This window comes from Convolutriloba macropyga, chromosome 1, assembly GCF_964194025.1.
Source record: "Convolutriloba macropyga chromosome 1, txConMacr16.3, whole genome shotgun sequence".
NCBI classification, from domain to species: Eukaryota; Metazoa; Xenacoelomorpha; order Acoela; family Convolutidae; genus Convolutriloba; species Convolutriloba macropyga.
The window spans coordinates 33,950,027-33,961,176 of record NC_134468.1 but is presented as its reverse complement, the minus strand read 5'-3'; the positions used below and the strand labels follow the sequence as shown (position 1 = coordinate 33,961,176).

At 36.7% G+C, this 11,150-nt stretch overlaps 1 protein-coding gene across 1 annotated transcript; it reads right to left on the bottom strand.

Annotated features, from left to right (window-relative positions):
* Positions 1-301: 301 nt before the first annotated feature.
* LOC142348367 (potassium channel subfamily K member 2-like) lies at positions 302-10,920 on the bottom strand. Its single transcript, XM_075399692.1, has 4 exons — positions 10,824-10,920; positions 10,499-10,738; positions 7,046-7,309; positions 302-1,064 (listed from the first exon to the last, which is right to left on the bottom strand). The coding sequence occupies exons 2-4, from the start codon at positions 10,596-10,598 to the stop codon at positions 361-363; spliced, it is 1,068 nt and encodes a 355-aa protein (XP_075255807.1). The 5' UTR covers positions 10,599-10,738; positions 10,824-10,920; the 3' UTR covers positions 302-360.
* Positions 10,921-11,150: the final 230 nt, after the last annotated feature.

Below are 11,150 nucleotides of genomic sequence, written 5' to 3'. Positions count from 1 at the left end.
TAGAATTTCAGCTGGATCAATGCTTTATGTTGCTGAAACCTACCTTTATAGAATTTGAATATCGTTTAACTGTTCTGTCTTGAATGCGCAGAAACTCTCATTCTTCTGGAGAAAAAGCCGACCTACTTGATATGTTTCACCTTTTTTGAACGAATAATAAAACAATAACGTTGCAATTATCAAGCAGTTAAAAAAATGCTTTGAAGACAAGCAAGATCTTACTCGGATAGCAAGGGTAGAGGTTTATTTATGATCTCTGCAGCACTATGACTCTGTTTAGGAAAACTGATATAATCCACTTGAATGCATTCTCAAACACCAAGATAAATTTACTGCTTCCACCTCAAACCCCCATTCATCCTAATGAAGATTTATTTGTTCCAGTCGAGATTCCATCTTTTTTTCTGTTTGCGAAAGTGCTGCTTGAATTGCGGAGAGCAAACCACCCAGTGCACAAAGTCCAATCAACAGGTAAATAAAGAACCCTAATTGCAGAACATCCGTGGAATCACTATCACGAAGGCTAAAATCTCCAAACCCGGTCGTGGTGAAAGATATGAAGAGAAAATAGTGGATCGAAAGCAAATCCCAGTCAACGGTTCTTTGTAAAATGAACCCTGGTAGGAAAATGACGAAGAAATAAAGGATGCAGAATCCAACCACTGGAATTGAAATACTCTTCGAGACCTTGCAAAGGTTGTCATTCAGATCTTTCGGTTCATCTGAAGAATCTTTTTTGCGACCAACGCTTTTGTTGTCTTCGTCGGCTTCACTTGAAAGACTTTTCGCCGAAGACTTTTGTTGCATTTGCGGATCTTGTTGCTGATATGAAGCAGTGGATTTATCTATTTTTGGACCTCGATCATCCGAAGGTTGTTCCTGCAGATGATGAAGTTCACTTCTGCGAGAAAGATTGACGATGTTCTCGTAGAGAGTGTAGTATATCTTCTTGAACAATAGGACTCCATCTGCCACTAAGAGACCCATAAGAGTCATGCCCACTAGACCGTACATTATTGTGAACACTTTGCCGAAGTCACTTTTGGGCACCACATCTCCGTATCCTGAAGCATAACATTGGTCTTATCTTGAAAAAGTTTTTGGAAAAGTTACAGACATCAATGATGATCTTGAATGATTTCCACAAATATTCCTCGATCGCGACCATTCAATTATTCATGAATATGAAAAAATATGCATTTCATCTGTCCATGTCCGTCCTTTCCGTTTTTGTCTTTCATTACACTTCGTGAACAAACTAATGCTTGAATTAGCACTGATGAATAGCGTATGTTGTCGTTAATGTAATCTTTAATAAGTCGCAGCAACTTTTGTTCACCAATATAACGGTGTAAAAATATTGATTATTCGATTAACGAAAATAATAAAATATCATCGTATAAGTTTTCACAGCAAGTTTCAATTAAAATAGTGCTCTTACCTTCAACTAAACTTTAAAGAAATTGCTAGCTCGCTTACGTGTAATCACAATGTAAACTTTATGAGCTTTAGTCAAATAGTGCAGAGAATACAGTTGCCTCATTATAATGAAAATTACGTTAATTATTAAAACCAGACTTGCATTTAAGTTGAGGATTTTACAAGGAAAATTTTTCCCAAAAGTTAATGAAAAAAAAAGAATTTACAAGAAGCAATGTGTCACGAAACGGAATTTTATTTACACGAATCTTATTGAAATTCAATGAAAAACGGTGGGATAAATTTCCAGTTCGTGACAACTTTTTTTTCTGTAAAAACTGGCCTACGCCAACTGAACTGACATTGGCATTGTAAGTAATTTTAACTCTGATGTGGTAGGGATTTTACTCGCTTGACCTTAATTACCACACTAGAGCTAAACCAATATTATTTAGGCGACCTTAATTAAGTGCTAGAATAAGTCTCACTAAATGCTCACAAAGTTTTTTGCTAATTTCCAATTCTATGTGTTATTTGCTAGGAATAAGATTGATTAGATATAAAAATTAATTACAAAACAAATAAAAAAGATGGAGCACAATTGGGGGTAAATTCTATTTGAAAATATGGTGGGAAATCTAATCTTAATCAAGTAATCAAATCCATCTCACAGCTGGATGTGAATATTACTCTAAGTTTGTTTTGCTATAAAATCGGCAGACTTACAATTGCTGCAGTTATTCGCACTTAGCGGACAAGTAGAGTTTTCGCTCTTAGATCAGAGAGAGAAAGAGAGAGAGAGAGCCTTTTTTTAATTCAATCAGAAGCGGCTAAAGTTGCGCTGGTTGAGTTGTGAAACTGATTTCCTTCAACAGCAAGCTCTAGGTTCGTGCGTGTTTAAACTTGAGTCAACACGACTCAAAAATCACAACAGTTATGACTAGCTCCGAATTAATTCCTAGGTCATTCGTGGAGCCGATTATTATTTGTCTTTGATCACATATTCGTTTCAGACTTGCTGCGGTAAAGAGCGGCCTGAATAGCTTCAGTATCCTTCACTTAGTACGCGTATCAATAGCCGCAGTGAATCAGCCGCCACGGCCTATTCAGTAGTGTATTAATTATTACACAGCAGTGTTTGGCCATGAAAAATGTATTCTTTCGCTCAACGCATTTCATGCAGAATAGCTCTCTCTTAATATTCCGTCAGGTTAGACTAAATCTAAAGTGTTCACAGAGTCGACGGTTAAATAATTATAAACACTCTGTAGTATCGGTAATTGCGGCGGCAATTATCCAATTAGCAATAAATATTACAGTAACCAGGATCAAGTTGCTTTCTTAAAATTGCTTATGGAAATAAACGTTTATAGACCAAAACTTCCTGTAAACAGACTCCTTCCTACTGAACATGAAGACATTTGGTCAGAAACTAGTTCATACAAGTTGGTTGGCTGTCGAGTAGTACAAAATATAAAGTTGAAACGTTAAGTAAATGAATTAAATCAGACATCGGATCAGATTTACTGCACTAGATCATTGATATATATGTATGTCATACACCTCAGTTGTTTTTAATAAAATTGAATACTGAATAAAATTTTATTAAAATATTTACAGACATTATTACTTATTCACCAGCAAAATATGTATCAACAGTGTACGTTTTGGTTATGAAAAGCTAGTGATAGATACCCAGGTTGAAGTGCCATCCGGAAGTGATTTCTGATCATACCAAGTCCAACGCACACGTTGTGTTCCCAGACTGAAATTACAGGGTCTGGGATTTGGTTCCATCGCACAATAGTATGATCATAGGTCACTTCGCTGTGGTGATGGTATGATCAGAGGTCACTTCGGTCGGGATGGTATGATCACAGGGAACTTCAGGATGGGAATGGTCTGATCAGAGGCGGCTTCAAGAGCACATTAATCTGATCAGAGAAGACTTTGAGCGCAATTGGGTCTGATCGCAGACATTTCGAGCGGAATTTATTTTACTTTTTTGTTTCTTTTTACCGAGAATTGTTGACTCTGCCAAGAGGGATCAAAAAGCAGCATTCTGATCACAGACACATATAGAGTCTGATAGCTTTGATCAGAACCACAGGGATACAGCTGATAGAATATGCCAGTCCCCTGAAAATGAAATTTTGATCAACTGTAGATCACGACGTTTTATATGGAAAGCTGTCTAAACTCGTTCCTTGATTTCAAAATATGCATTAATGGTATACTAAATAATTTTTTTCCTCAGCAGTTGGGATTTATTTTCTTTAGCAGTACTTCTAGAATTATCTTTTCTTTAGATGAATTTAATAAAGCAAACATCAGTTTTTATTAAATGAAAATGTTATAAAAAGATTAGGGAAATTCGTTCTTAATAAAAACCATTCACTGATCAGACTGTTTCGAGCGCAATTGAGTCTGATCAGAGGTGATTTCGAACGCAAAATAGTCTGATCAGGAATGACTTTTGAGCGCACAATAGTCTGATCAGAATTGATTTTGAGCGCACAATCGTCTGGACGATGGTGTGATTTCGGTCTGATCAGAGGTCATTTCCGTCTGGAAAAGTCCGATCAGAGACAGTTTCGAGCGCATCTCGAGCGCACGCGGTGTTTCGAGCGCACTTTAGTCAGATCAGAGGATACTTTGGTCTGGGATGGTCTGATCAGAGGTTACTTTCGTCTGTAACGGTCTGATAAGAGGTCACTTCCGGATAGCACCTCAACCTGGGTAATAGTTTAAATGTTTCAAACAGTCTAGTAATAGTCATTATCAAAACTATTTTCTTCATCGAACTCTGCTCCGTAGACAATAAGTGAGAGAAGGTCATCGAGTGTCGAGTTGTAGGAGTCGCCAATGAAACGCGGTCGGGAAGAGGTACTCTGCCGACGTTAGGAGAGATATTTGATTGCCCTGGAATTTGCAATGCTATAGCTTGCATCGTTTCAACCAACGTAGTTCGAAAATTTTCCACATCTCCTGCTCTTCGGCTATTTTCGGTTGTGGGTCAGTATTCAAGGAGTGCGGGGTGCGGGTGGTGCTGTACTTTCTTGGGTTGCGACTCGTTTGGTCGGACAAGTCTTAATCGAAAGAAATCGAGTACAGATTTTGCACAATGGGAGCACAGTATCGCTTTTTCGATTTGATTTGGCTCTAAAAATTCTACTTTTCAGTTTTGTTATTGTTTGAAAAGCAAACTCAAAAAACTTCCAAGCAAGAAATTACCAATAATGAATGAAAATTAGAGGGTAAAGTAATTGACTAATTTATGAGTTCAATTAGGATTTACTGGATTTACTGCAGTAAATTACGGATACATGTATAACAACATTTTTCAAATTGACGTTTAATAAGAGTTCACATCATCACACTTTGTGACCTTTTTTCGACAACAGTGTATATAAGTTTTTGCTTTTTTTGCAACTCGAAGAGTAGTGATGTTAACGAAGTGTTTCCCTATTATCTTATAATTCTCTTACAGCTATTTGCATCAATATTTACAGTTCCAGAATGTTAACAACTTCTGGGGGTATTGTAGCAGATGAAAAACAGTTGTAGTTGTAGCAGTTGTAGCAGTTGTAACACTTGCTGCATGTCTTGTACGATACAAAGAATTTCTCGAACTCTTCACGGATCATGACAATCGGGCCCCTGACATCGAATTCGTGTCTCGGACGTACGCCACAGTCCTACCACTTCGGGCTCACAGACCCACAAAACTTGAGACTCTCTGCTCTCGAACTCACTTTGAACTGATTGTCTTTTCTTTCCTTTCTATGTTTCGTTTATTTTTACCGTAATTAATTTTCTTTATTCTTTTCTTCTTTGCCACAATTAAAGAATAGGATCACTTCTTTTCTTCTTTTCTCCGTTCGAAGCTTACTCAGCAGGCACAAAATTTCACTAAAAGTTTAGGAGAATAAGTAGCTCACACAGTAGATACAAGATGGATTTCCACCAGAAGGTATGCTTGTAAATCTGACCGGTAAAATGCTCTACTAGAAGAAGATTAGCAGAAATATCCTTGTACAACCAGACAGAGACTACAGACTACAACTGTGAACAAATCCTCACTACAAAACAGTGAGAGACAGTTGGGTACTCTAACAGGACTGATGTTACTGGCCAGCACACCCTGTAACTGGTGCTTATACTGACTCCACACTTGAAGTTGACAACTCTCTAACGACGCTAGTCAACTCTCTACTTAAAGGGACTCTAGGCGACGGCACAAGTCACAACCTCACTTCAGCGACAATTCGGCTCTTCGACCCTTCTACAACGAGGACCGCCCATCCGACGTAATTCTGCTACAACTCACACACCTGGATTTAAAACTCTTAACCCAGGATAGATGTAGCAGTTGAAATGCTGGGTGAGCTCCTCCAACCAATCAGAGACTGAGAAGAAACTATTTTCTTTTATATAGCGTAACTCTTTTGACTGTACTCAGTCTATTAGAGTAGCTGCACAATGTGTATACCTCTGACTCCGGTGTTAAAACATTTATACATAGATATAATTGAAGTATATCTTCAGCGTTTACAGAGTCGGTTATTCTGAGAGATATAGGTAAGCCTACTTCGCGCGCAGAAATAAGTAGCTCTAGCGCTTTATACTTTATGGCTGTAAAAGGAGCCCACATCGGGTCTGCCTTAGTATTCAAAACGAAAACGTCCCTTTTAGATGAATTGATGGTATAACAGTGATTCACTTTTCGCTACTCCAACTTCAAAATATCATGTCCCCACTAACCGCACTCTTGAGCTTTTAAAATAGATTGGAATTGGTTAGTTATTCATAATGAAAGCGAAAAATTCACTTTGACTTGCCTCAATCGGAATAATTATTTTTACTTTTTCGAACTCAGTTTTGTTTGCGTACACGAAGACAATATATGGTTCTGATTAGAAGTTTCAATAATTTCATAGCAATTAAATGTGTTTATTTTGAAAGGTTTAAATTTCAAATTGTAGTTAGTACGAACATTGGTTCTTTTCCGGAGGTTTTCAGTTTTATTTCCAGAAGCAGTTTTATTCATGGCTAGATTTTTGACTTTTTTCTTTTTGTACGTCAATTTCTGTTTAAAAACAATTGGCTTGAACTCTTAGAGCATAATTAGTCTGTCTCTAACCTCTGTTAAAAAAAAACAAAGGAGAAAAGAGAGTTGGTGAACTTCTGACGCCTGAAGAGTGGTTCTCAGCACACGCAGCTAAAACACTACCGCATGTCGTCCCGACGAAACTCCCCAAAACAACCCCCATCGCTTAATTTCAACAATTTTAGACTGCATTTTCAAGATTATTGAGTACTTTTAGGCTATGTAATTTCGGTTTTCTTGTTGCCTTTTTGTCTTAAACCATCTGTTTTGGACAACTTGGTTGCAGAGTTCTATTTGCACGAATTTGAGTGTAATCTACCAATTACGTTTTTGTTCATACTCAAGCTCCTTCAAAATCACTAGTGACCAGACTTTGACTTGTTCTCAGAGTTTGTCCTCGGCTGTGTAATTTTGGACGCACGTCGTCCAAACCTGTTGAAAGAGAGAGGCATCAGTTCAGAGGGAATGTCTGAAGGCGTACCTAGTTTTAAAACGTTCAAACAATTAACTGCTTACCGACTGTGGAAATAAGAGTGATGCAGAAGTATACACCTTCAGATACACTCAAGTGACGTCTTTCCTCTTCTCTGTCTTTTGCAACCGCAACCTCCCAATAGAAATCTCTCAAGTCATCCGCATTAACATCTGACTTCTCAGAGAAAATTGTCGAATATTTTGTATACAATGAATCAACACTCAGAAACTGCTGATCTAAGAAGTGATCGGCTTTGAAGCTGTTCTCGATGTGCTTGAAGGTGATTCCTCCAATGTAAACGTAGACTATGTTGAAGAACTGTTTCGCTTAATAAATTTTTCAATTTTATCTTTATTTGTTGACAATCCAGTCCGGAAGAAATTTCAAGTCTGGATCAGAATATCTCCAGAATTTCACTTAAACAGCAAAAAACTGTAAACTTCAAAACAGAAAAACTCTAAAATCTTCAATTGCTCTCGAACGAAATTTGATGCAATTTGTTGCTTTCAATGTACACTTGTTAGTGACTTTACAAATATTCAAGTCAAAAAGGTATGTTTGAGTTTTGACTCCTTAAAAGCAACCCTACCATCTATCCCCGCCAACTCCTCCAATTTACGCCACCTGCGCTTTCCTGCGCCTTCACCTGGTTCATTCCATAGTGTTATTTTTGCACGAGTTTTCGAAGTCCCTGAGTCATTTCCGGTATTATACAGTTTGTGCTTTGAATACAAAACAAGGACGCTTGGCGTTGGCACATTAAGGAGGCTTGGCGTTTAAAGTGCGTTGGCACATAATGTTCAGACCCCGCTTGTCCCCAAATTTGGCTTAATTTTCTACCAAATCAGGAAGAGATAGAACCCTGTCAAAAAATCTCACAAATGGATCAAAAACAATTGATGTATGAATTGAAAAACTCTTCCAATTCAAATCACTCAGTAATGTATATAATGCCACTTAGCGGACCGATGAGACCTGCCATTATTAAGACTACGAGACAGGTCAACAAGAAATCAGTCAAACAAAGTGTCAACTAAAACCTAAGCTATGTAAAATAGTTTGTACTTCACCAGAAAACTCATGTGACAGTCCCCGACGAGACTCGCAAAAAGCAGACAGAAGAGAACAATAACGAAAGAGCCAAAAAATACGTTTGTTTTCGTGAAAACAACTAATTTCAATCAATGAAAACCAATAGATATCATCAACTGAATTCTTCGAAAGGTTTTTGTTCAACCATACCACAATTGGCACAATTGGGACACTTTGAGACCTGTCATTATCCAGAATATTTTTGTACGTCAACAAATTTAACAACAAAATTTCAGACGAAAAAAAATCCATTAAAATTTGCAAGAAAACGGCATCGAAGCCGTTAAAACCATAACCAAATCAGTTAAACTTAACATAAAACCAAATGCGCCCTCTATGAACCACAAAAATGATATATGTGTCCTCTGAAAATTGGGACTAGGTGGAAACTCTAAAAAGAAAAACAAAAAGGTGAAAAATAAAAAGTACATTTTTTCCGAAAACAATTAATTTGAAAGAATTAAAAAAACTAGCTAGCAGTTCAATTAACTAAAAAGTTTTTTAATTTCTGAAATGTAAGCCATTGAGATCTTTTTTCCGAAAACGTCATAGGTTTTCAAAAAGAACAGGAAACTAACAAAAAGAAAACAAATGAATCAATATTTTGCGAAAAACTGTATCGAAGCAATTAGAACAAAATTCAAGCCGCAAAGAACTTTAGATATTTTCCATTCTGCATTTTTTCAACACACAAATATTGAAATTTGGCCTACAAATAATTAGATTTGGTAACAAGAGGACAAAATGACAGGGAAATGTAGTTTTAAGGAAAAAACATCTATATACGTTTCTTAAAACAATTGATTACTAAGTCATGAAAAACATTAGCTATCAATTAAATCAGTAAATGAGTTCCTTTGCTAAATCGAAGAAAGTTGTATAGGCCTATATTTATCCGAAAAATGTCCAACAATTACAGCACATGATAAACTGTAACTTTCTGCTAGAAGACGGTGTCGAAGCAGTTAAAACCAGAACGAAATATTGATATGTTCAAACGTGCTTTGTTTTAAATTCTAATAATGTGATGTCTGACCTGTCAGAAGTTTGAAAAGAGAAGAAAAAGAACTTCAATTATGGGAACATATCCAAAAAGTGGAAAACAAATTGTTTTGTGAAAACTTGTAGTATCGAAGCAGAAAAAACATTACTTAAAACATAAAATAGCAATAAACTTTAATTTTTGATTCATTAGAAACACCATGCGGCTTTGTTCGCCTTAGTCTACAAGTTGGCCAAAAAGAGAGCGAACAGGAAATGTCGCAAAGCTCAACAGCCCAGTTTTTTAATTTAAAAATATGTATTTGTAAAGATGAGAGCGGCTATATGGTTGTGACTATGAAACCAAAACGGTTTCCCGAGAAATTTTTTAGGAAGCCAATTGGACCTGTCAATAGCTTGCCTTTATTTGGATGGTTTTTTTTCTGTAATTGACGTAAGACAAGGCAAAAAAAGCAAAAACGATTACGACCAGAATGTTTTTTGGACTTTAAGAAACAGCGTTTCGAAGAAAACTATCCTTGATATTGTCATTTGTCTATTAAGTACAAATAATTGCTTTGAATAACATGGATATGGGTAATTGGACATAAAACTTCAATATATCAAAAATAATTGCTGCATTTTGCATAACTATCGAGTTAAATTAGCAAAAATATGGTAAAAGTTTTGTTCAAGAACACTCTCAAAGGATCCACAATTGAAACTAGCTATCTTTGAAGATTACAACGATTAAGTCAACGGTTTTTAGAAGTGTTGATCCGTAAATTTATTCAAACTTAAACTTATTTACTTGCCATTTTTTATGAAATGCAGACTGAATTTTGAAAACTTAGCCAACGTTTTAGCCAACTTGATACTACGCTGGCGGGGTTTCTAATGATTCCACTCACAACCTCTTCGGTGAATATATCGATCGGGCAAAATTGACTGAACAAAAAACTGTTTGAGTATATAGTCCCTCCCCCACTAAAGTTGGTCGGAACAATTATTTTCTTTCGAATGTTTTTCGCTCGCCTGATCGATTTGACCTTTTTATCGAAAGAAACGGCATAAAAAGGTAAAACCTGGGTGAGTTAAGTAAAGCCTCTGAGAAGCTCTGTTAGAGGTTTACTACTAAGCTCTAAATATATGGATCTGAGAAGTTGAGGAGGAACGCTTGAGGAGGCAGATATTAATGGCTTGAACCATTATTTTAGAATCCACTATTCCCCGCCGAATTCATTCTCGCCCTGAGTTCAGGCTCTTTATTCATAAAGATAGGTACAACCACAGTCCGCTCCTACCTTGTCGTTTGAGAGCAATTCTACCGACGGTAATCGGTTATGCTACATGCATGCTGAAAAAGAAATATCATTTTTCAAACGAGTTGCATTATAATGTCAATGAAACAGTTAAATTGCCCAAAATAACACTGAAGAGTATGATGTCTTTCTTCCAGTCCCAAAACATCCACAATTTGAAGGCCTTCTCCTCCAAACAAAAGTTAGTTCCGTGCTTCATGAATGCTGTGACGAGAGTTCGATTTTGCCACTCTGAGCCTCCTAGTTTAGTGTGGCCCAGAACTTATAAAGCTGTACAATATTACCGTAAAAAACCACGCTACGACAGAGAACCAAGAATCTGATATGAGAACACACACGCTGAAACAGTGAAAAAGTAATGTTAACTCAATTTGACATAGTTTGAATCGCATTCCCACAAAAACAATAGTAAAACAATTGAGACCTCAAGTTGTTTAGAAGCATTGATTGAAGTTGGACTTCATTATCAAAAGCACCGTGCAAATAAGACAAACGGGAGGCAATAGAGTAATAAACAGAACAAAAAATTGAGTACTGTAACAATGAAGGGAGAGTTTGGAGCAAAATGCGACACATTTATGATTGTTTGTTGACACAGTTTTTAACAATAATACTATGTAAAAAAGTTTAAGAACCAACAAGTGTTTCAATTGTTTCATGTTATGAAAACTCTTCATTTTGCTAATCGCTGAAAAAATAAATGCGCCAGTTTGTACGAAATACAAAAAGCTAGTCGGCTAGCGTCCCTAAA

Excerpts from the sequence above, each read along its gene's own strand:
- LOC142348367 (XM_075399692.1), bottom strand. The coding sequence starts at position 10,598 with ATGAAGCACGGAACTAACTTTTGTTTGGAGGAGAAGGCCTTCAAATTG. Across the intron at positions 7,310-10,498 it reads ACTCTTCAGTGTTATTTTGG|TCTACGTTTACATTGGAGGA; the intron begins GCAATTTAACTG and ends TCTTCAACATAG. Across the intron at positions 1,065-7,045 it reads CACTCTTATTTCCACAGTCG|GATACGGAGATGTGGTGCCC; the intron begins GTAAGCAGTTAA and ends GTTATGCTTCAG.